Source organism: Prionailurus bengalensis, chromosome B3 (assembly GCF_016509475.1).
Source record: "Prionailurus bengalensis isolate Pbe53 chromosome B3, Fcat_Pben_1.1_paternal_pri, whole genome shotgun sequence".
Lineage (NCBI taxonomy): Eukaryota > Metazoa > Chordata > Mammalia > Carnivora > Felidae > Prionailurus > Prionailurus bengalensis.
This window is the reverse complement of record NC_057355.1, coordinates 18,687,338-18,712,758: the sequence shown is the minus strand read 5'-3', so window position 1 is coordinate 18,712,758 and position 25,421 is coordinate 18,687,338. Positions and strand designations below refer to the sequence as shown.

The 25,421-nt window shown below is 48.4% G+C and overlaps 1 protein-coding gene across 4 annotated transcripts in view; it reads left to right on the top strand.

Annotated features, from left to right (window-relative positions):
- ADAMTS17 (ADAM metallopeptidase with thrombospondin type 1 motif 17) overlaps positions 1 to 25,421 on the top strand; it is a 346,681-nt gene that overhangs the window by 133,826 nt on the left and 187,434 nt on the right. For all 4 annotated transcript variants that reach the window (XM_043554794.1, XM_043554792.1, XM_043554793.1 and 1 more), the window contains exon 8: positions 2,126 to 2,231. In XM_043554794.1, the coding sequence (XP_043410729.1) occupies positions 2,126 to 2,231 (106 nt within the window). The remainder of the gene's footprint in view (positions 1 to 2,125; positions 2,232 to 25,421) is intronic.

Below are 25,421 nucleotides of genomic sequence, written 5' to 3'. Positions count from 1 at the left end.
CCATTCACCAGATGACTTCTCCCGGGGACGACCCCATCTGATTGTTCCAATTGATTCATTGACCCAGGAGGCCACAGTCCGGGCTGGGAGAGCACTTCTGGGTGTGCATCAGAGTGTGTGCGTGTGTTGTTGCACGCACATACCATCAGCACTATGTAGAAGCGTTCCACCTACTCACTGCTGGACTTGGTGTAGCAACCCACAAAGCATTTTTAAACAAAACCAGAATAATGACCTTGAAGGCACCGAGAAGCCAGAGCATGTCCTTTCTCTGCTTGTCATTTTTCTCCTTCCAATAGTCTGCATTGCTGGATTATGATGTCCACGTGCAAAAAAAGCATCTTGAAGCCAAATAACATTTCTTTTTTTTTTTTTTAATTCTGCAAACTTGGCCAAGCACATTGCATGTTTCCAAATAAAAATAGACATGCCCCGTGGTGCCGGCTTGGTGTGCCGAATGTGAGTGGAGTCTGGGAGAAGCATCTCCCTGCAGAGCAGGGATGTGGGCACCATACTTCTAAGGGGTTCATGGGGGACAGTCAGGAGGAAGGAGGGGGTGTCCGGTGTGTGGCTGAGGTCTACCTCAGTTAGAACTTGATGTCAACAAAGAGGATTGGATTAGCTTTGGGGGAGCAGAGAAAGAGGCTCATTTTTAATTAATTCCCCCCCGCCCCCAACCGCCCCATCCATTCTCTTTCACCTTCTGCCAACTCGTTCCCTCCCCAACTCTTGTGCCCGCAAGGCAGGTGTCAGCTCCAGGGATACCCTGTGCACGTTGTGAAAGGGGCCCTCTGAATGGGGCAGCGTGTAGCTTGGCGGTTGATGGCGTTGTGGGTGGAAAAGAGGTGCCTCTTGCTCTGGTGGCCGCAGTCCCTCCCAGGGCACAGGGCTGTTGGGCAGATGCCTGCCCCCACCCCCCACATCCTTTGTGAACTCACAGCAGGAGCAACACTGAATCTTCTTGGGCGTGTGACCGGCCAGCCACTCTGTGCCACCACCCACTCATCCATTTCATGGTGTATGGAGGAGGCAGATGCCGCAATGCTTCCAGCCCTCACTCGAGTTCTGTCCCAAGCCCTGGGAGGGGGTGGGGTCCACGGACTCTTTTGTTGAGATAAGCCCTAGGGCCACCTGGATCTGTAAGAGATGCCTGTCCTGGGCGCAGAGATAGCAGAAGCTAACAGGAAGTGCAGAGAGCTGCCGTGGGGCAGGGGCAGCCTGCAGACAGGTGGCCAGTACGTGCCTCAGATGTGCCCAGCCTGGCCAGGGCCCTCCTGTTGTATACACACCTTTCTGCCAGAATAACCTTTCTTCCCTAGAAGACTCCCATCTGCCCACCAGAGGCTGTGGCAGCCTCCTGTCCCTCATTCACCCCAGTCCCCCACATCAGTCTTGCTCCCAGTTGGCTGGGTTGGGTTCTTGTCTCAGGGAGGGGCCTAAGGACCCCAGTCAGGTATGTGTGCAGAGGAGTTGGTCCACAGGGCGCATCCTCAGTGATGATTTCCAGGCCCTCACTCTTCCACGGTCCTCTCCCTCCCTTGGGCTCCCTGTTTCATTTTCTCCCAAGGATTCCTGAAACATCTTTCTGAATATTCTGCCCAGCTCTCCCTGGCCTGCTTTCTGGGAGCCCCGCTGCTCCTCTGCTTCCTGCTCACACCTGAGAGCATTGGCCCTCAAAGGGCTAGGGCTGGGATGAGGGGAAGAAGGTGCCCAGAGTGCAGGACTTAGGGAGATGCTCCCTCCCTCCCTCTCTGGGCCAGGTGCCAATCCACCTTACCTTTCACCTCTGAGCCTTGGTTTCCTTCTGTTACTGCCATCGTGGGTAATTAGGATTAAATTAGATAATGTGTATACACTCAGCACATTGCCTGACACCGCTTAGATGCTTAGGAGAGCTGCATGGTGGCTATCATTGTTCATTATTTTTAGGTGAATCCAAAAGCGGTATGCTCAAGCCCATCCCCCACGTGAGCTCTGGAATGACAGCTCTAGCCCCGTGGCCACATCATCCTCCCAGTTTGCCCCTCCTCTCTCAATCATGTGTGATATTGACTGTATGGACTTGCCCCGCAAGGTCAGGGCCTCCCACGTTCTGAAGAGGATGTGTTTTGTGTCTCTGCTGCAGGAATTGCTTACTTAGGAGGTGTGTGCAGTGCTAAGAGGAAATGTGTCCTTGCCGAAGACAATGGTCTCAATTTGGCCTTTACCATCGCTCATGAGCTGGGCCACAAGTAAGTATCAGACTCTGTGTTGTTCTGCCTCTTCCGATTCCTTTCTGAATATATATATTTTTTCACTTGAATTCTGTAAGTTCTAAAACAGTTCTGCTCTAAACCTTTGCTTCTTTCGTAACACAGACCTAGGTCAGCAAGCCTGGGTCCCAGCCCTTCAGGGAGCCCCAGAGATTACTGAACAGATGGTCTCTGAGAGTTGAAATGTTAATTCCGTGTTCATGTCTATTTTGTAGAGGGAAGAAGTTTTTCCCAGAGTGTCCTCTTTGGTTGCATTTCCTTTCCTGGACCAGCACGATCTTTGATTCACTCTAAGTATATCGTTCAAATAATGGGATTTGTCTTCATAGATAAAGTCCAGCTGTCTGAAGGTAGAATGTCAGTGTCTTAGGTTTAAAGAATTATCAGCTACTGCCTTTGGACACGGAAATTCTTCCCTTGAGGATGGGATCGCCATTGGACCCCAGAGCCCAAAGATGTTCTAGAAAGGGTCTTTTCAGAGGAGGAAACAGAAGGTCAGAAGGGTTGAGTGGCTGGTCTATGAGTAAGATCACCTGCAGGAAGTCTCAGGTGGCAGCCAGCCAGCCAACTCTAAAACTGTGGCCTGAGTGTTGACTGTTTCTCCTGCAATAGGTGTCTGTTTTGTTTTTCTCTGAAGGAAAAATTGTGGTATGACTGCATGAGAACTTAAAAAATAAATAAGCAAATTGAGGAGGTCAGGGCATGAAGAACAATAGGAACATTTATATTGGGTTGACTCGAACAAAGTTAAATGGAAATCTAGTTCTTGGGGGAATAAATGTACTGTAAATGTTTCCTAGTGATCTATGGACTACTAGATGCCTGGGACCCTAAATGTGAACTCAAGCTGCTTCTTGAGTAAAGCCCATCTATAAGGAGGAGGACAAAAGCAATTTCCTCTAGGATTAGCCCTATCTATGGCTAGATATAGATGTATATTTCTTCTCCTCCTCCTCCTCCTCCTCCTCCTTCTCCTCCTCCTTCTCCTTCTCCTTCTCCTTCTCCTTCTCCTTCTCCTTCTCCTTCTCCTTCTCCTTCTCCTTCTCCTTCTCCTTCTCCTTCTCCTTCTCCTTCTCCTTCTCCTTCTCCTTCTCCTTCGTTTTATCTGGCCTCATTCTCCTGTTTTTCACTCCTGTAGATGGGTTTGGTAGTTGACTTTTCTATATCTATTGAGTATCATGATGTGAGCACAATGAGTGATAAAACACTGGTGACAGCACATTGCCTATAGCTTTTTACCTACCGGGAAATAATTTTTAAAACTAATGGTAATCAAATATATTTTCATATTTCTGGTTTATGGAAAAAAAAAACAAGAGTGGTTGCTGAGAGAAAAGTGTAAATCAGTATGACTTTTGCAAACACCTTCCTGCTATTCAGTGACCCACCCAGCCTGTCACAGTTCCTCGGAACCAACTACCTAATGGTTTTGAGAATGCAGTTGTCAAAATGTTTCCCAGCATGTGGGTTGTCATGGACTTTTGAATAGATTTCTATGAACTGCAATATTCCCTGCAGCATTTGGAGCCAGGGCACATGCCAGAGTGCTTTTTGCACCCACGTGTGAACACACACGTGCTGCACAGAGGCCTTTCTCCTTGGACAGTAAGAACACAGAGGGCCATTTTCTCCCTGATGACCTGTGCGATCATGCTGGGTCACTGGCACCTCAGCACAGGTCTGCAGAAATGAATGGTTAGATTTAGTCATATTCCAGTAGCCTTTAGGTACAGTCTACTTAAATTTCTTGGAGGGCTCTTTATAGCTTGCTATTGAACTCTAATTACCTACAAAAACAAACACCTTATTGTTAATCAAAGCCAATAAATTCTGTTAGCATTTGGCCCTGTCCCTAGTCTGGTGATTATGGTTTTCTCAGAGAAAGTCTGTTGTCTCTGATTATTCATGAGCACTGGGAAGCGGGTCCCCCCGGGAATGAAGCCACATTCTCTCCATCTGCAGACCCTTCTGGTCAGCCGGGCTCCGAGCTGCAGAGCAGACTGTGTGGAGGCCTAACAAGAAGGCTCAGCCTGCACTCTTCGTGAAACCACTGGCCAGACTGCTTCACAGATATGAAACCTGGAAGCTGTTGTATATTTTGAAATATAGCAACTTAAATTTCCGTGTTTTCCGAGTAATTTAACTCTGTGTTCCTTAAGTACAGGTGAACTAAGGATAGGATGGTATTCTCACTGGACCTAAGCCAACTGGTCCATGTTCTTCAGGAAGATTTCTCAGTGAAAGCTTTAGAAAATGAGAGTACTCTTCTGCATACCCCTAGAAAGTCCCCAGGGGACTCACCAACTGGTGTCCCTAACCTTTTAATACTGATAAAGTGAAACTTGTCTTCTGAAGGAGGGGTGTGTGCCCTTGCATGTGGGCACACATAAGCATGGCCCTTCTGTTGTTTACCCCAGATACCTCATATGAGGATCTGTGAGAGCAGTTACCCCAGCTCTGAATGTTAGGAGAAAGGTGTACTTTCCACATGAGCTACTCATTGCATTTATCAGACAATGAGGGTCGCATAAGTGAACCTGATTTTCTTTCTGCTTTGGCTGTCAGAAAACGCAAAGCAAATGTCAGGCTCGTTTTCAGACTCATTTTCGTAAGTCCCAAAATTGTGGTTTTCTCCCCTTTTCTGGGTCTCTTTGTATGAATGGTTGTATTTTACATATTACAGTTCAAAAATAATTTTTTGGTACTGTAAACTGGCTCTGATCCAATCTGCAATCAGATAGGTTCTAAATTATGAATTAAATGAAAAATTCTTACCATGATAATATCAATAATTCTGCTTAGGACAGGAATTAATAATGTACTAGTGATGGTTATGTCAAATCCAATCTCATTTATTGAACATCTACTGTGTTAGATACTGTGCATTCATTATGCTATTGATCAGTTCTGTGGGGTAGGTATTATTTAACTTTTATAGATTAGGGAACTAGTATTACTTTTTAAAAATTTCTAGTCTCTACTTGATATGATTTGGGATCCCCTTTATGATAATATACCCATATGTTAGGGCTATTAAAGTAAAGATCCACGTTGTAAGAGAAGGGTAATAAGAAGACAACTTTTACATCTCCACAAAACCAAGGCACCTTCAGATTGCTACCAACCAAGGCAGAAGGGACAGTCAGTGGCAGAAGAAAGCCAATGTGTCAGCAAGAGGGGCTTCCCTACGAAACTCAAGTACTGTAGCTGCAATCGACAGCTTTCTGGTGATTACCTGGTAAAGAAGTGGGGTGGAAAGACTCCAGGCCTGGGTTTAGATGAGGACTGAAGGATTTGCAATTCCTGGTGGGGGTTGGAGGATGAGAACCTGGGAGGGGCTGTTCTGCACTTCCGCTAGGAGGACGAGTTGGTGCCACACAGAAGCTGTGATGGACCGTGACTTTGACTTTGAGATTTTCTAGCCTTCATGACCTTAGTTGCCTTCTTGCTCATGAAAGACTGCCTGGTAGGCAGCTGTATGTTTACCTAGTGAACAGAAATGTGGTAGCGTGCATTTGGGAAGGCATCTGTCTCTCTGTCTTGCCATGATTGCTTGAGAACCCAGCTGAAAATGAGGGACTACTTCATCCTGCAGTGGCCAGGAGAGGGGAGTAGCTCCTGAATGCTAGAAGATGGCCATGATGGACCTCTCTTACTCCAGAGAGCTATAGCTGACACCTGGTATTGGTTACAACTGAAATTGATGAAGTGGGGGCCAGGGTGTGCCTTGAGAGACACAACCCAGCTGGGCCAGCACTGCCCAGGTGTTTTCCCATGAGAAACCAGAACAGGGTACGTTATGGTAGACCTCGGTGTCCAAGATGTTTATCAGTATTTGGCTTTCAAGTTAAAGAAGGACAGCTAGAAGCAAGCATTTGTTTCTCTTGGGCAAACTCATGCTTTTGAGGCTCAACCCTGATCGGCCATGGGAAGGACTCTCCCCTGCCGAGGATTAGAAGCTCAGGTCCATGCTGATGGCCCACGAGAAAAGCAAAAACAAAATCAAGGGACACCCTCACAGATCAAGGAGGAAGTTGCTAGTGGCTTTAGTATAATATTAAGATAATTGGGTATAATACATCAGATGATATTGGGCACACTCAGGGTGGTAAACACCTGGGTATAGTATATATAATATATAACGTATAACATATAACATATTATATAATATATAACATATAACATATTATATAACATAACATATAACATATAACATATAACATATAATATATAATATATATCTACCGGAATTTTAGAATATATTGTTTGTTGTGATTTGGAAGTTTTAGTGTAGAAGGGAGAAAGTAAGTGGTTCTAAGACAGCTGGTTAGAATGCCTTTTGTTTGGGGGAAAATGGCATGATTAGGCCCAGGGGAGGTACTTGACGGCAAGAGCCCTCCCTAGCACTGTTGGAGGGCAAGAGGGCACAGAGCTGAGTCTCAACTGAACATTTGGGGCCTGGGGAGACCCAGAATGCCATGCATGCAGCTTCTCAATCAGGTAAGACTGAGAGTTCTCGGGAAATGTCTAAACACAGGCCCTTCTGGGTGGGGAGTTGAGAGGGGGAAGGGGAACCACATAGTGCACACTTGGCCACCCACACACAGGGGGAAAAAAAAGACAGGACATATCTTTATGTGTAGAAACAAAGAGCTTTCTCTTGGAGAAAATAAATCTCAGCTTCTGTTGGATTTAGGAGGCTCTGTTAGATAAGCCTGAGCCAGATCAGTTCTTGCCTTGAGTCAAACTATGTGACCTCTCTAACCCAAGTACATCTACAGAAAGACTTCCTGACAGACCCACAAGCCACGCCCCATGTTTGGGCTCTTGCTGCCTGTTCTCCAGGTGGGCACTCTCCCCACCTGCTCTTCCAGGGATTTTTTTCTGACTTCCATATGCCCTTTCTCAGCTCTTCCCATTCTGGAATTTATCTTGTCTCCGGTTGGTCGGCTTGGGTTGTGGCCTCTGCAAAATGTTCTCTTCAGGAAAGCTTGGGGCCCTGGTACAGGTGACAGCTGGGCGTTGCTGCCCAAGGGGGGCTCCTGAAGCATTTGTAAGTGGCAGGAGCCTGAGTTTCACCTGACATCAATTAGAACACACCCTCTGGGGGAGAAGCAGCTCAGGAAGGCCCTCCAGGAGATTCCCGGGACATTCATGGCTCATAATAGTACTCAGGCTTCATTGTTGCTTTTTGGCCTCCTCTACCTTCTTGCTTCTGTCTCAACCCCTTTCTCCAGTCCCTCTGGGCCATCCTCAGGTGAGCCACATAGTGTTAGATATGGTCCTGCTGTCCCGGTCCTGGCTGGCCTCTCGGTCACCCTGAAGCCCACGCCCTCCGCTGCTTCCCTAACACCAAACCAACCACATGCACTCACAGTTGGCGAGGCAGGTGAAGAAAAGCCCAGCCATCCTGACAGTGGCAGTATGTAGGCAGGGTTAGTTCTGTTACCTGTCGTCCGACACCTGCTGGGAGACCTCACTGAGGGCCCGGAACAAAGCGTCAAGAACTTGGTGATGGGAAAAATGTGAATGTGATGGGCAGAAGCCTGGAAATGGAGGAGCAGAGGTAGAAGGAGGCCCACAGGAGGCTTGTGCCCCATCGAGGACTGAGGTGCTGAGTACATGAGTACTCAGAAATGGAGAGAAACGCAGGACTGAGACGTAGAGATACAAGTGTCCTGATAAGGAGCGATGTTTGGTGATCTAGCAGCCATGTGTGCACCTGTAGGCATGTGAACAGTTATAAATGGGCTCGGTTGCAGCAATGTGTGGGGCACGGCTGGGTTCTCAGACTTGCTCATATGCCCATGGCCCTTAGAACCATGCCCATCCCCTGTTTTGGAAACACGGCCTGACTGGCCGACCTTGGAAGGAGTATTGAAACGTGAACAGAGCAGGGACTTTGTTCCCCAGCTCAGTCCTATGAGGACAGGGCAGGTGGGATGCCACCACATGTCCTGAAGTAACAAGTGGGATCTTCAGCCCCAGGCAGGTCCCATGTGAAGCTTGGTATCCTCCAATAAAGACATTCCCTAAAAAGCTAGATCCAGGCACTCTGGATGTTTCCAGCCAGAATGTTGACAGTGTGCAAATGAGCTCAGGGCAGTGGATGTTGGAAGGATGTCTCATTTACACATGCCTGGGGACGTGCTCGCCTGGTGTGCAGCACAGAATGTCAACTGAATCCCATCCCTGAGAATCGTGGCTTATGGGCAGAGAGTGGGTGAGTGTCCAGGGAGGGCTGGGGAGCAGAGGGAAAGGGGAGGAGACAGCTGTTCTGGGGGAGGAATGTTCTTCTAACTGGAGCCGACGCAGTTCAATCTGAAAAGAGTGGTCTCGAGTCCAGAACAGGAAGTAAGGAAAGCCATTATCCAGATGTGTGAAGAGGGGAAATGTTTGTCTGTGATCTGTATTAGCAATGAGCTGCCCAGCGCAGCGTGGGGGAGACGCAGAGTGAATGGAGGCCAGATGTGATCAGGCAGGTCACCTGCCCGCGATGGCACCGGCACCCACTGCTATTGCCCGAACCCTTTGCTGGGGGTCTCAGTCTGGTAGGTGCAGCATAGACATCAGATGGGCCAGCCTTATAAAGAAGGCACAGCTGAAAGAGGATTTCTGGAAATGTCATAACTGCTTAGAAACCCCGGGAGGAGGGGGAGTGTGCTTTTGTTCTAGTTAGAGTTAGGGTGGTCGTATTCACATAGAGGATCAGTCTTTCTCACAGAACAGAAAGGGGGGGGGCAGTATGTACCCCCAGGAGGTCTGCTGGGTGGTTCTGGTTCTAGAACAGGCACAGGTTCTAGAGCAGACCCTGGGTTTTCAGAAGGGTTCCTCCCAGGTTCTCTGGGTCTTACCCTCCGTTCCCACTCAGCTCCCACAGCCTCCCGCGGCATCCCCCTCCAGGCTGAAGGGTAATCCGTGGTGCTAGCAGTGTTCAGGGCTCTCAGGTTTCACGCAGAGGAGCTTAGAGGGATTCCTGAGTACGATTTCCTCGGCATTTGGCCCCTGGATCAAAGTCAGTGTGTGAGCATCCGCAGGGCGCGCCAGTCTTATCCAAATTCCAGAGTTGTACAAAGCGTTCAGGCCTCATTGCCTTTCATTTTATCATTATTTCTTAAATTTGCCGCCTGAAGCTGCAGGGTCTTTGACGTTAATTTACAAGCTACCTTCCTCCTCATGTCTTCACTGAGCTAGTGACCTCTGACTTCAGAGGATACAGTGCCGGAGGATTTGCAAGGCAGGCCTGTGCCCTGCACAGCTTCTATGAGCCCACTCAGTGTGGCCCTGAGCATCTCTTTCATAAAAGCAGTTTCCTTCTGGCCCCTTCCAGACGTGTGATTTTGAATGGGAGGTGCAGTGTCCAGAGTAGCAAAGGCATGTTGTAACCGATGGCTGTATTTATGTGGCTTTTCTGCCCTGAGCTAGGATTTCTCACTGCACAGTCTTAACAGGAATTGCACAGAACTTACTAGGATGTCCTCTGCAGTCTTACCCTTCACGCTGAGTCGAATGTGGGGACAGAACATTTATTCCAGTTACTTGGCGAGCCCCGAGCTGCTGTCCTTAAGAGGACCTTGACCACAGCCTTCCCAGATCTGCCCAGGCCAGGCCTGGGAGGGGAACACAAACAAAGGGAAAAGCATTAAAAGCTCTTCTGCAAGCAGACAGATGTGGTCCCACCTGCATCCAGAGCAGCCAGTCCGTGCAGCTATTGGCCGGACGTTATCGCTCTGATGGAAAATCCAGCTGGATGTGGGGCGCCTGCTGCCCCCAGAGAACCATTACTGTAACAGGGAAGGCTACAGAAGCTGTTGCGAGTGTCTGTCTCTGCCCCAGGAATTCTTTGCATTTAATTGTAGGTAGATTTCCTTACCTAAAAGGCTGTGGTCCGGGATGGTGTTGGAGGAGAATGGGAGGAAGTCTGACTTTGGCTGAAGAACCAAATTCCGAAATCCCCTCAGAACTTCCTTACGTTACAGACTATTCCAGGAATTAGATGAGATCCAGTTTTCTCGTTAGATCGCCAGAGCTTCTGGCAGCTTCACCAAAGTGGCTTTTCTCCCGGTTCTCAGAGCAAGGGACGTCCACAGTCCTCTTAGCCTCATTTCGCCAGTGGAGAGTTACCTTGCTTCCCATGGCTCTAAGTGGCCAGAGACATCGAGCAAAGCCCTTTGCACAAGCGAATAAATGTGTGCTGAGGCCTAGCCCTTCCCACATGGGTCCCCTGGTGACTGGATTTACCCACCTTTACCTGGAAAGATGCCCTCTGCTCACATGGCTAGGGTTTTGTAAGGACCATGGGAGGTGGCAGGGGTATATGATGGAAATTTCTCTACAGGTGGAGTTTTCTGTTAGGGGCTGATTATTTGTGACCCCCCAGAATTCATAGGATGACATCTAACCTCCATTCTGATGGTATTAGCAGGTGCTTAGGTCATGAGGGTGGAGCCCCCATAAATGAGATAAGTGTCCTTATAAAAAAGGACCCGAGAGCTAGCTACTTCTTTTTCTGCCATGTGAGGATGCAAAGAGAACATGGCTGTTTGCAGCCTAAAAAAGGGCCCTCACTAATCTCGGACTTCCAGCCTCTACAACTGTGAGAAATATCCATTATTGATAAGCTGCCCAGCTTATGGTATTTTGTTATAGCAGCCCAAGCTAGCTAAGAGATGCCCTCCATTCTCCCAAGGTGTTTGGCTTCATGCCTGAAATCCTTGTTTATCTACTGCCCACTGCTGATGGAAAATTCCAGACTAAAGACCTGAGGGCAGCTGCACATTCTCTAAGACCTTGGGAACTTTGCCACCAGCATTGCCAACAGCATGTTCTAGGAAAGAGCCCTTCTCATTCTTGTCCATTTGCAGGCACACAGGGTGTGGAAGTAGTGGTTTTGCCAGATGGTGGTGTCAGAAAGGACCAGCAGAAAGGGTCAAGGGGAGCCATGAGATCACACATCTTGTTCCTGACGTCAGAGCAGAGCACAGAAGTTGCCAAGGGCCCATGTGAGGATCTGGGAATGGCCTGTCTTGGAAAAAAAAACCATAAATAGATGGATCTAGAAGGAGGGTGGTTATAATTTTCTTAGCAAGTCACTGGAAGCATTACAAAGACATTGTCTTGTTAATCATAGCCACACTTCTGTGGTGTTGAGAGGGGGCAGGTGTGAAGTAAGCCCGGTGATTACCTGACGCTCACTTATGATTATCATCCGGAGAGAGAATAGAAAGGAGGTGGCTTGGTCAGTTTTGACCCGAACCAGGAACAGTCTTGGGGCTGGCAGGGCCCCTGAGCTGCTGATGCTGCAGGGTGGGGTGGGCGCATAGCCACTGGGAGATGCTGGACCCTGGGACCCTGGGATGTGTCACTTGGGGGGCAAGCCTGCACCATGGCCACGACTCCCCCCTCCCCCAATTCCCACCCAGCTTCCAACTGGGTAGACTGTTAAAGAGAAGGAGGGAGGGTAAGAAACAGTCATGGTCTTTGCAAGTCAAACTTGATAACAGTGTCCCCACAATGAGGACATAGCAGGTCCAGTAGGACACCCACCATGAGGCAGCTTTAAACACACTGAGGACTAGACAACTGGCACCCTGTGCATTTCTGAGAGGCACGTGCAGGGTGGTTTCTGGTTAGAGGAGCCTTCCTGACAGGAGCACATGGGCTCATTGGGTAAGTGACACCTAATGAACCGACGGTTGACTGTGTGAGCAGCTCTGCGGTGAGGAGAGCACATGCACTACTTATTCATCTTTGTTGCACATGTTCTATGACAGCCAAGGGGAGGCAGGAACTGCCCCATCAGCAGGACGGAAAAAAAAGGCCAGCTTGCTGTTGGCTGTCTGATCCATGCAGAGCTTGGTTTTGTCAGCAGAGCAAGCTCCCAGAAACCCTACTCCTTTCTTCCCCCACCCAACCCCAAACCGAATTGTCCTTCCTGACTTGACAGTTGTCGCCTAAAACCCCCCTATCCCATGCCCAGTCCAGAATCTGGCAGAGAAGCATGAGGCAGCCCCACTGTGATGACAGTGCACCAGGAATGGACTGGAGAAACACGTGCAACTGCAGCTAGCCAGTGCCTTGCTCTTCAGAGTGTGGTCTGAGCACCAGCAGCATCACACCACCTGGGAGCTGGCTAGAAATGTGGGGATCGGGCGCACCCGGTATTCTTGATGCAAGACAGCTGAGCAGGGCAGTTCCAGCACATCCGAGTGGTAGCCCTGTCTGCCGACCCCATCTCAGCGGATGCTGCTTCTGGCTGGATGCTGTACCTGCCAGCTGGCCGTGAAGGGAACATGGATGTTTGTTTCATTTGTAAGTTTTTCCCATGGGGCAGTTTTTTGAATAGCCTTCTTGCCCTGGTTTTGGAATTTCTTCTATGACCCTTCCTTTCCACCCATGCTTTGTTTAACACCCGTGCCATGCCAGCAGGCGCCGAGGGCTCTCCCGCCGGCGTCCAGAGCTAGGTTCCAGGTTCCCACGCAACTTGCTCTGGAGCTTGGACACCAGCTTACTTTGAAGACATGGTTGGAATGGCCAATACCCATCCTATGTGTTGAAAGAGACCCCACTCCAGTCTAAATATTTAACTTGGTGCATCATAAAATCTGGTACATTTTTGGCTATCCTCCAGAATGTCCAACTCTTGGGTAGCGACAGACGTCTTGGGGAATGTGCTGGTCAACCAGAGTTTGGTCTGCCCACAAAATGGAGGTTGTGCCATGTGAAGATGGAAGGAAGAGGCAGGGCTGAAACACTGAACAGGAATGTCAAATTATCCCTAAAAGCCCCAAAGCAGGGAGTGGTCTTTGACATGCTCAAAGGGCAGACGAGGGTCCTAGACTTGGAAATGCTGGCATTCCTGTCTTGCCCCCTCCCAGTCAGATTTTCTTTGGGTTTTGGTGGCAGAAGCAGATGCCTGAGTGACTGCTTGTCCTAAGGACGGCTTCTTCCCATCCTTGCCACCAGTGACACATGTGTGAAGACTCCATCCCTCCAGCTGCCCTGTTTGTGGAATTATACAGGTGGCAGGTATTAAAGACATCATTGTCTCTCTTCACGTTTTCCATTGACTACTCAGTCCTAGAAGACCTCTAGAAGACCAGTACTATGTGGAATGCTGCAATCCAAAGGTTTAGAGTGAGCCCTAAAGCCCAGGTCTCTTCTTGCTGCAACATGTGTTGAGTCATGAGAAGCTGGTCTGCCCCTGGGGCTTGAGTCTGGAGATCACCTGGCATCAGTCTTCAGTACTTACTGTTCTCTGGTCCTTGTGCATACAGTAACTCCTACAAAGTGATCACAAAATTCACTTCTTCATGAAAGATGGCTCATTATGATGGTTGGTTACCCAAGTGGAAAGCAAATTAAAGAGCCCCCCCTCATATCCCTGACACACACAAAAGCAATCCTAATTTCAAACTTGTGAATTTGCAGTGGGTTATAAAGCCCCCCCCCCCTTTTGAAAACCAGGGGCACTTTGTGTTTTGAAGAGCCACACCCTGCAGGATACTGCCTTTTGTAACTTAATTGCCTCTATTGCTGGACATACTCAAGACCTGACTGCCTAGTGCCTCCCACCTGGTTTTCATACATCCTGAGATTGTACATACACCTTGTTCTGTGAGGAGCTAAAGACCCAGATGATGGAGGAGGTGATAAGAGATCAACCAGCTGCTTCACATGATTTGGGCTCTCTTGGCCCAGACCGATAGAACTTGTTTGCAGATGAGAGTGCCAGCCCACTTTGATAATTGTGCAAAAGCAATGAAGGAGAAGCAAGGTGTGCCAAAGACTTAAATAGGCAAATCGCATCTTGTAAGAGGGAAATGAGACAAGTGGTATACATTTTAGACTTAGGTAATTTGTAGGAAAGATTCCCAAATGGCTCGTCAGACATAATTTGTGAGCATTCAGAATTAGAAGAGGCAATCCTAGAAGTCAGGCAAGAATCTGTGGATAACCAGCCACACCCAAAACAGATTCTGCAGAGGCAGGGAATGTAAATTTCACCAAGGTTTCTGCAAAACTCTTAACATTCCAAATGAGAAGTAGGGGGAACTGTAGGTTGGATACTCCTACAAATGAACTTGTAACTGCCGGACAGCCTTACTCAAGGCATGGTTGTTGAGAGGTGTGTGTCTGGAGAGAAGCTTCCTTCTGCCGTGGCGCTCCCTGATTTAACATTTCGGTCATGACCTGCTTGGAGAGAGGGATAGCATGCTCATCAGTCATTGAGATGGCACAAAGATGGGAGGGAGAACAGTGTATAAAAATTCAGAGTACACAAAGTCCATGACCACCTTGGAAAAGTGGCCAATGCAGCAATGCATGATGGTGTTTCATTTGCACCCATTTCTCTACTACTGTGGTTATTTATATTTTATAGAGAGGAAAATGAGGCCTAGGGACCTTCCAATGGTAAGTGGCAGAATCCAGCTTCAAGCCCTTTGTCGGTGTTCAAGTCTGCGCACTAACCATATGCCTTACAGCTTTCCAGATGGTATTTAATTTTATTTAAGCCCCAGATGAACCAGACATAATGCACAGGATGGTAGAAACATGGCCTAATGGCAGCATGTTTGAAAAGCTTCTAGTCACTGCCAACAAACACGTCTGTCTTTGCTTCCACTGACAGACATTACTAATTGATCCCAGGACCCTTTTCCACTGAGTCCCAGCTCATAATACTTCCTAATTCTGTAGGCAGCCACTGCCCATAGATTAAGCTTGACACAAGAGATGAAGCAGATCTCCTGTATGTAAGGGGGCATGGTTAGCTACATGCTTACAAAACCAGGGTATTCTTAGACCGTATTAACATGAACCTCATCTCCAGGAATGAAGGAAGCAGTTGGAACTCCGCTCCACCCTTCAGAAGTTAAGTAGGAGACTTGCATTCAGTATTAGGGGATCTGTTTTAAGAAGGACATCAGGAGCCAGGACCATGCCCATATGCAAGGGAGGGGGATGATGAAGGAAACAGCTGGAAGAAAGGAGCATATATGTGAACAAGAGGTATGCAGAGGGACAGAAGCACTGAGGGGGCCACATGAGAGGCTGCCAGGACACAAGAGAGCTCTGCATGGCCTCCGGGGCAGAGCCCAGCCAGTGTGCTCAAAACACAGGGAAAGCGGTTTCAGCACAGTGGAAGGAAGAAAGTTCTTAAAATTCGAGCTGTCTAGAAACTCGTGAGGCAGTGCTGGTTTCCTCCTGCTGGTATTTGCAGAGCTGGCCCTCCAGCCTGAGGGTTGAAGGAGCGGTTCTTGGAATATGAGGATGGCTGAACTGATCTCTGATCTCACATCAGACTCTCTCATGGTTGATTCTGTGACCCTCGGACGGCATAGGAGACGAAAGGAACCAGGATCGGGGTGGTGCACGGACCCCAGGGCCAAGCTTATAGCACATATACACCTCTGTGAAATAGGAGCAAATCTCATGGGTTTAGTAAACAAGCTTGTTTTCATTGTTTTTACATCTGTTCATTAGTCGGATCCTCCCTATCATCCCACGGGTTCAGTACTGTCATTCTCCCCATTTTATAGGTAAGGAAACTGAAGCACAGAGAGGTTAAGCAACTCACCACAGCTCTGTGGTCCAGCTTCTAGGTGGTGGAATCCAAATTTGAACAGGGAGGCCAGAACTTGGAGCCCACGCTGCTAGCCCTGGGTACCCGGCCTCTGTCATGGGGCCTTCGCACCCTCAGCACTATCACAGGCACTGGTTTCACGTGAGAACATTTTCATAATATTAGGGTGCTTTTGGAAGTAAGATAGTTGGTAATAGGCAATTTTTTGTGAAGTGCAAAATATCAAGTGCAGAGAGGTCAGCAGGTGATGATAAAAGTCTCCTCAGAGCTTCTGCCCAGATGTGCAATCCAAGCCTGCAGCTTTAATTTAGGCTTTCAGGGCGTAAATCCTGGAGGCAGCTTTGTCCCACGTGAAGCAAGTTACCAACCTCCGTGTGCACCCTCCCCACCCAGTCTCCCATCTGTATAATGGGCATACTGATTTTTTTTTTCCTTCCTCACAGCATGGTCAGGAGGATTAAAAGAGACAGTAGGGACTTCTGATACTGGAATGAGATGGTCCAGAGTCACTTTTCCATACTCCTGTCCTTTATTTATTATTTTTTAAAGTTTATTTATTATTTTTTGAGAGAGAGAAAGACAGAGCATGAGCAGGGGAGGGGCAGAGAGAGAGGGAGACAGAATCTGAAGCAGGCTCCAGGCTCTGAGCTGTCAGCATAGAGCCCCATGCGTGGCCCGAACTCAAGAACCATGAGATCATGACCTGAGCCGAAGTTGGATGCTCAACCAGCTGAGCCACCCAGGCGCCCCGATACTCCTGTCCTTTAAATACAACCAAATACCTTGGAAATGAGTCCTTGGACAAGCACTTAAAAGGCTATGAAAGCCGAATCTTAGCGCTTGAGGAATGTGCACAGAGTGAGTTCTGGGGTTTTCTTTTTGCTTCCCACACACAAACCCTGGACTGAATACCTAGAGCCACACAAAACCCAAGGATAGCCTGCTCTCTCTAGCCAGCGGTCTGGGAAAGGCAAAGCCCAAGAGAGAGCTCATGGGGAGCCCTCACACACGCTCCATAAACAGACTGCAGTGTGCCCACTCTACTTGTAGCTGCAGCAACAACCTCTAACATCACCCCAGCTCCTGCCTCCCAGCCAGGACATGGGTGGGCAGCCGGATCTGCCGGCGGCTGCAGCAACAGCGAAGGCCTTTGTCACCCTGCCCCCCGCCCCCACCAGTGGCATAGGGAGACCCAGGCCCATCAGCTCCTCCTTCCCACACCCCTCGCCCCCAGAAGGTGCCTGGTGACCCCAGGCGACATTTGACAAGTTCCCTCCGCCTCTGTGGTTATCACCACCAGGGACTGAACGGGAGCCCCAGCAGCACCAGGAAATCAGGGCAGACCAGAAGAAGGGTCCTGAACACTGTAGTGTCTTTGGAACCGAAGCTCACAAAAGGAGGCCAGGGTGACTGCCTGCTAAAATAGAAGACTTAAATAGGATAAGACTTACCTAACATCAGAGCCAAAATATCCAGGACCCAGTTGATGAAAATCAGCCATCCTACCAGGACCGGGAAGTCCACAACTTGAACGAGAGGTCCATCAGCAGACACCAGTGATACATGTTGGAATTATCTGACAACAATTTTATTTTGTTTAATGTTTGTTTATTTTGAGAGAGAGAGAGGGAGGGGCAGAGAGAAAGGGGGACGGGATCTGAAGCTCCACACTAACAGCACAGAGCCCGACGTGGGGCTCAAACTCACGAACCGTGAGATCATGACCTGAGCTGAAGTAGGATGCTTAACTGACTGAGCCACCCAGGTGGCCCTCTCAGAACAATTTTAAAGAATAAAAATGTTCCAACAATTAATTATAAGTTAAAATAAAAGGACTGAACACACCATCAAGCAATAGGATCTGATGCTTATAGAACATCTATCCAACAACAGCCAAATACACATCCTTTTCCATGGATGCCCATGGAACATCCACCAAGATAGATGGCAACAGCACCAAATACTGGCCAGGATGGAGAAACCAGGTGGGATGTAAAATGCTAGGGCCACTCTGGAACAGAGTTTGGCAGTTCTTTTTAAAACTAAAATTTACTGGGGCACCTGGGTGGCTCAGGTGGTTGAGTGTCTGACTCTTGATTTTGCCTTGGATCATGTTCTCGTGGTTCATGGGTTTGAGCCCCATATCAGGCTCTGCACTGTCAGCACGGAGACTGCTTGGGATTACCTGTCTCCCTCTCTTTTTGCCTCTGCCCTGCTTGCGCGCGCTCTCTCTCGCTCTCTCTCTCTCTCTCTCTCTGTCAAAAATAGATGAATAAACATTAAAAACCCTAGAATTTACTATACAACCCGGTGATTGCACTCTGGGGCATCTATCCCAGAGAAATAAAAACTTATCTTTGGGGCACCTGTGTGGTTCAGTCGGTTGAGGGTCTGACTCTTGATTTCGGGTCACATCATGATCCCAGGGTTGTGGGATCAAGCCCCCTGCATCAAGCTCCGTGCTGAGTGTGAAGCCTGCTTGAGATTCTCTCCTTCTCTTCCCATCTGCCCCTCTCCCCCACTCATGCTCTCTTTCTAAAATAAAATAAATCAATAAATAAAAATAAAAAACTTACTTTTACCTAGAAACTTACACATGAATGTCTATATTAGCTTTTCATCGTAGTAGCCCCAAATTTGAAACTACCCAGATGTCTTTCCATGGGTGCATGACGACACGACTGGTAGAGCCTCCGTGTTGCAGAATACTACTCGGCAGTAAAAAATGAATGGATTATGGATACACACAACCATTTGGATGAACAGCTAAGAAATTATACCGAGTAAAGAAAATCCAGTCTTGAAGGGATGAATACTACATGATCCTATTTACATAACATTTGTGAAATAACATAATTACAGACATGGGGAACAGACAGGTGGTTGTTTGGGTTTAAAGGGATGGGGGAAAGGGTGAGTATGGCTGAAAAAGGGTAGTCTTGTGGTAGTGCTCTGATTTCTCGGTTGAGGCGGTAGTTACAGGAAGCTGTGTGACAGAATTACACAGAACCACCCCCATGCACAGAAAGTGTGTATATAACTGGTGAGATCTGGAGAAGCACTATGGATTGTCCCAACGTCAACTTCATGGTTTTGACGTTGCACTGCAGTTATTACACAAGATGTTGCCATAGTGGGAGGCGCAGAACCTCCCTATATTTCACTTTTTGCTGTCTGTGCACCTTTAATTCCGAATTTTAAATTTCAGAATGAGAGAGAATGTCTTAAAGATATTTTTAAAACGCAGGTATCCAGGCCACACCTCATGCCAATTAAATCAGGATTCCCACAGGGAGGATTTTTCTGAACTTCCTTAGGTGGTTCCAACAAACAGCCAAGTTTGAGGGCTGTTCTCATTAATGTTGAGCACTTGCCATTATTGTCTTCTTCCTCTCAGTCATCGTGGTGGCTGCAGGAATAGAGCACTTGTGCTGCGCCGCACACTGTTCGAAGCTCCCCGCATCCATTGGTCACATCGGTTCGCTGTCGGTAATAACCACTCTTCTGCATGTAATGCCCCCGATTTCGAATCTGAGAGACCACCAAGGAGCCGATACCGAAGCAAACACACAAGGGTTTATTTACAAGCTCGAGCTTGGGCCCAAGTATACCCGACACGGCGGAGCAGGGACTTGTACCCCTAGGTTAAAAGGTGTAGCAGTTTTATGGGGGCCAGTGGCCAATGAGATTGTAACACACACAGAAAGTTGCACATTCATGTCAGTCCACACGCAGGTGGCCAACTGAATTACAATTTACCCTATAGTAACTGTTTGAACTAGCCTATCACTCTGGTCGGAATTGGCGCGCAAGTTTGGCGGGCAAAAGGCGGGGTTTACATTCTTTGGCGGTTAGGGGTTCCACATTCCTATATGAGCCGGTTTCCAGTAAGGGTGTGCTCAGCAGCTTGACTAGGGTGGGGGAGTGTCTTAAGCAATAAGTAGGTCATGTGGGGGTTATACATGAGATGGTGGGTGTAGCACAAAATGGCATTAGTCTTGCTCTGCTTGTCCAGGGGTAGGGGATTTTTGTAAAATACCTTGGGTCCCGAATGCATTCCCTGCCATCATTCTATGGCCTTCCCCATGTGGACAGGTGACTGTCTCATGAGCTCGGAAGCATAGAAGATGTGGAGCTCCCTCATTCTTACACAGTGACGTTGCTTTTGAAAAAGAGCCTCTGCTGTCACGGGTTCTGGTGTGGTGCTGTCCCTTTGACTTTTCCTTGTGATGACGGAGAAAAGGCACTTGGACATTGTTGCTGAGTGTGTTCCCTGCTTCTGAAGAGCTCTCCCTGTTTCCAGAGAAGGTCGGGAGGAGTTGGCTTTGGAAAGACTTCACTCATTATGGTCTTTGGGGTTTCTCACATCTCTTCCTTCTACCCAGAGATGGTCCTTTATGGTTTAGACACATCTGTGTTGCTGTTGTGGTGCCTTCTGGAACCATAATGGAGCAGGGAAGGTGGGGAGCAAGAAGGTAGGCCCTAGGCCCCCAGGACTTGACCAGCTGCAGATACAGCTTGTAGACAGTTCTTCTGGACACTTAGGGTGACTCAGAAAGAAAGATGTGGAGGCAGAGGAAATCCATACCCGTGTGGGTCATTCTGACTTTGGCCTCATGGCCCAGGCACAGGGCCTTTACCTTGTTTTTGGAAGATATTACAGCCTTGTTCCAGGGAATTCTTACAACAAACAGCAGGTCAGTCTATCACTGTTTCCACCACTTTGGGCACTCTCTGTCTCTGTTTCTCTCTCCGTCTCTGCCCTGCACCTCCAGCTGTCTTCCTTCCAGTGCCCCAAAAAGAAAAGCCGTAGCCACAAAAAAGTATTTGCAGGGGCACCTGGGTGGCTCAGTTGGTTAAGCATCTGACTCTCAATTTCAGCTTTTAGGTCATAATCTCTCAGTTTGTAGGTTTGAGCCCCATGTCGGGCTCTGCACTGATGGTGCAGAGGCTGCTTGAAATCTTCGCTCTCCTTCTCTTTCTGCCCCTCCCCTGCTCATGTTCATCCTCTCTCTCTCTCAAAATAAATAAAGAAACTTAAAAAAGTATTTCTGTGCCTGTGACACTGACAAGCCTGAGTCTGTGTTGAAGCTGGAGGGTGAAGGGACAGAAAGCATATGAAATCTTGCAAAGCAGAAAGCAGGGCCACCGCATTGACTCCTGGGGGGCCACTCACATCAGCAGCGGTGTGGCCCCTGCAGCTGGACTCGGTGCTGATGCGATATGAGGAAGACTGAGCATGAGCTGGTGACTTCATGAGAGTGAGAATGAAGTGACAAAAGGTGACCCGCGAGGAGAGGTGACCCCTAAGGTCTGGTGTTTCCATCCTGCCCTGGCACACCTTCTCTCACCACCCCCTGCACATCAGCTGCTGCTCTGCCTCAGCCTCCTTTGCTGCACGAAGGATCAGTGCATTGGTTCCTTTGCCTAAAGAATTGGGATTCTCGTGAAAACCTCAAAATGCAGGGGGCGGGGCAGGGGAACCTATGGTATTTGCAGTGGATGAGCCCTCTGATGCCTTCAAGTAGGTGAAGCCTCCCTGACATCCTACCTGGAGGATACGGCTTGGGCGGTGGAAGTGGCCAAAGATGAGGACGGATGGCTGGCCCTTGACAGCTCCTATTTCAGACCAGTCAACCTCCGCCCCATCGGGGTTGCCAGATTTGATGCTGATCTGTTAGGTTTACAGAAGGGTTGAAAGCAGACATTTCAATAAAAGCCAGTATCAAAATCGTTTTTTGAAAAGGAGCAGGGATGGCAGGACACTTGGTACCCTTGCTCTTTCTGTGTCCCTGCCTCACTCCAAAAGCGTGACAGAGTCCCAGCTAGAGCCGGGTCGCATGTGGCTGGGTGAACAGGCAGCCTCTGCCCTGGCTTCAGCCATGGAGACCCTGCAACAAGGAGGTTACTCTTCTCTGCTGCTTTCTGCCTGGGGCTGCACATTCTGGAAGATATGGGACCTGCCAGAACCACCCTTTATTGACACCTAGGGGCTTTTTGTCTGGAACACCTTTCCTTTTACATCTCAGATGGGATTCTGTGGGGAGGGCCTCTTTTCCTGTTTTAATAACCCATTATCAACTACAAAGTTGCCGCTAGTAAAAATATCAATTATCGCTTATGCAATACTCCTGGCATTGCTTGAAACCGCATTCCATCCTCTTAACATGATAGCTGCTCTGAGCCAAAACTCAGAGAGGGTTTGAGGACAAGCTGTGTACACAGTCGTTAAGGCGGCCAAAAGAATATATTTTTATCCTGTAAATTGAATGCCAGTTAAGCAGTAGTGATTACTGTAAGAAGCTATAATTTATACTAGGAGAAGAGAAGATTTCTCTTTTAAGATAAAAAGTATTGCTTAAGAGCCTCAAAAAAAAAAAAAAGAAAGAAAGAAAGAAAGGGAAAAAGAAATGGCAGTAACAAAGCCCCCAAGGTCTCAATTGTGTTGAAATTTCTCAGACAAACCCTTGGTGTTAGAGAAACAATGAGTCTAGATATACAGGACCCAGAATACTTCACGGAAAGTCACACAGACTAGCATTTAATAATTTAGCAATTGGGGGAGTCCCATTCCCGAAATTGGTCTGTTCCTTAGAATCTTCACCATCAGGGTCGAATTTACAGATGATACGTTTGGGCCTTGTAGTGTGTGTGTGTCCAGAATCTATCAACAGTAATGTGCTCCCTCGGTCTTGCCTCCAATCTGGGAATCCAGGCAGAAATAAAGTACAGTTAGGATTTTGACTTTGACTAACCAAGAAGTGTTTGTCCCTAAACCTTTTGTTGCTTGGCCAAAAGTTTGATGAGAAGTCCTGCTCTTTGTTACCAATGTGGGCTTCTCCCTGGAATGTGTGGGCAAGAGGAGGGAAGAGCAAAGGAGGGCAAGAGTGTGATCTCAAATATTTGCACTCCGTCACAGCATGAAGAGTGAGGGTTCCGGTCCGTGCTCACTAAGAAGGCAGGCGTGGGGTCTGTGCATGGAAGCTGCGTGGAGGCCCATCTCCGCTCAGCATAGGAAGAAGCTGTTGTGTGGTCCCCTGCCACCATCTTAATGGACAGCCTGTTTCTGGAGGCAACGTTCTTAGTTCTGGAGGTACACCGGTCTCACTTGGGAGCCTCTCAAAAATACAGGTGCTGGCCACAGGCTCAGGAATCCTGATTCACTTGGTCTGAGGTGGGCCCCAGGTATTGGTGTGTTCAAAGTTTCTCAGGTGATTGTCACCCAAGGCCAATGTGGGACACTTGGTAAAACCATCAATAGTGGCTCTCAGCTGTGCATCCCTGGGGAATTTAATAGAAATACAAATCATTATCCCCCTCCCTGTCACCCCATCCCCAGTCCCCTTAGACCTATTGAATCAGAAACTCTGGGGTGGGGCCCAGCCCTCTGAGTTTTTACAGGCCCTGATAGGGGATTCTAGTGTGCACTGAAGTCTGAGAGTTGATGAGGTTTTTGGGGTGATAGTGGGTTCATGGGGTCCGGAGCCGACGACCAAGAAAGAATTCTTCAAGACGTCTTTGCTACAGAAAGGTGATTTATTGAAGCACGGGGACAGGACCCATGGGCAGGAAGAGCTGCCCTGGGACATGAGGAGAGACTGGTTATATACTGTGGGGTTCTTAGGGGAAGTCCAGGGGAAGTTTCCAGTGAGATTTCCATATGCTGAAGAAGACTCAGAGGATACTGGAGGCCTAAGGTTGTTTTTCCCTCTAGCAAAGCATTAAGACAGGAGGGAGTTCCTGGGGAAATGTTTTACTCTGCCAGCCTCAAGTATTTGTTAGTGGGTTATAAGGAAGTTTAGTTCTATCTGCCATTTTCTTCTCCTTTGTTTCCCACATTACTATGGAGGGGTGATGGAGACATAGGTCCTGCAGGACTATGATCTCTATTAGCTAGCCCTTTGTTTTCCCCCTTTCCTTTGTTCTTGGGCAGCCTGGAGTGCCTGAGAAGGAATATCACACATATTGCACCTGGTGGGGGGGGGGCAGGTTGCAGCCTGTCAGCTTGCCTTATGCTCCTTCATCAAGAGCCACTTGGTCAACACTGCGGCAGCGGTCCTAATGGACTTGACCATCACTGGGGAGCATTTAAAAATCTGACGCTCAGGTCATGCCTCATACCAGTGAAATCAGAACCTCTGCTGGTGGGGTAGTGTTTTCTAGGGATCGCCTGGAGATTCCACTGCATGACTGTGTTTGAGAGCCAGTGCTCTGCAGAAATTGAGCCAGGTCCCTCTTGGTCGCAAGACTATAGAATTGGTCTCTGAAATTCTCTGTCTCTAGTGCTCAATTTCATTAGGTGGGACATAACCTGCTTTACAGCTGGAGAAGAAGGACAGGGAACCCGTTGTTGCAGATGGAAGGTGTGGCGGCTTGCTTCTGATTTATTACACTTGCAGGAGGAAGGACCCACAAGAATTCTGTGATGTTTTCAGACTGACCCTGCCACCTAAATATAGCAAAGAGACCCTAGACCCACGAGGGTGAAAGCTTTTAGGGGAAACTCTTAGATACACTCAACTTGGTTTTGTTCAATTTATTCTATCACTTATTTTATTCTATCACTTATTTATTATTCTATCACTTAACTAACACTTGTCCGCACCTTCTGTGTGGTGAGCACCAGGCCAGACTGTGGGGAGGCTCTGGGCTGTTTTTGAGGAGTAAAGAAGAATGACATGTTTTGCCTTTAGGGAAGTCTTGAGAGAAGGACCATGGTCCTTGGCAGTTCAGGCTAGAGGGATCCTTGGGCAGGGTCAAGGGCAGCTACAGAGAGGCAGTTATCTGCCCTCTGGGCCTTACAGAAAGAAGAGGACTTCAGCTGGTAGGAAGTGTGGGAAGGGGCATCCACAGAGAGGTGAAGGGCTTGTGCAAAGGCCCTGGGGTCTTTGTGGGAGTTGCCCCTGGGGTCTTATGGGAGTCATACAGTGTTTGCTGTGGGGCTGCAGTTGTTTGGGGCTGCACCCCTCTCAGGCCTGCTGACCCACAGCATACATTTCACAGTTCTGTGAGGAAGGGAGGGGGATACACATGCCTCCCCCACATTTTCAATCCAACCGCCCCCCCCCCCCAGGAAAGGTGGAAAAGGCAGAGTCCAAATAATTAGGCCATAAAGCCCCTCCTGATGTGTGGTTTTTAAGGAAAGGAAGGGGTTGATGGTCATTAGGAGCAGGAAGCAGCCTATCCTTAGGGTTTCTGCTGCCTGGAGCATCCTGTGCCCTTTGATGTCCCTCAGGGGTCTTTGAACTTGGAGAAGCTGCAGGTTTTCTCTGGGCAGCAGGTCCCTCCTGCAGGTCAGCTAATCCCCTCCTCTGCACTGCCTTTGAAGGGGTTAGGAAGTGCTGGTGGCTGGTTTCCAGTACCCATTAACACAGCAGCCCCTAGAAGAATTAGTGACTGAGATTGCCACTGGGGTGGGGGGGTGGGTGGGGAGACTCCATTTTCATCTCCTACCCCCTTGTCTCTTTTCAATTTCTACCATACACTTATCCAAGCCAGGCCTTCTCCTATCGGCTGAGGAAAACCCTCCCTTGAGAAGTCAGGCAGTTGCCACCGTTTGCTAATGGAAAGCTTATTAAATCCAA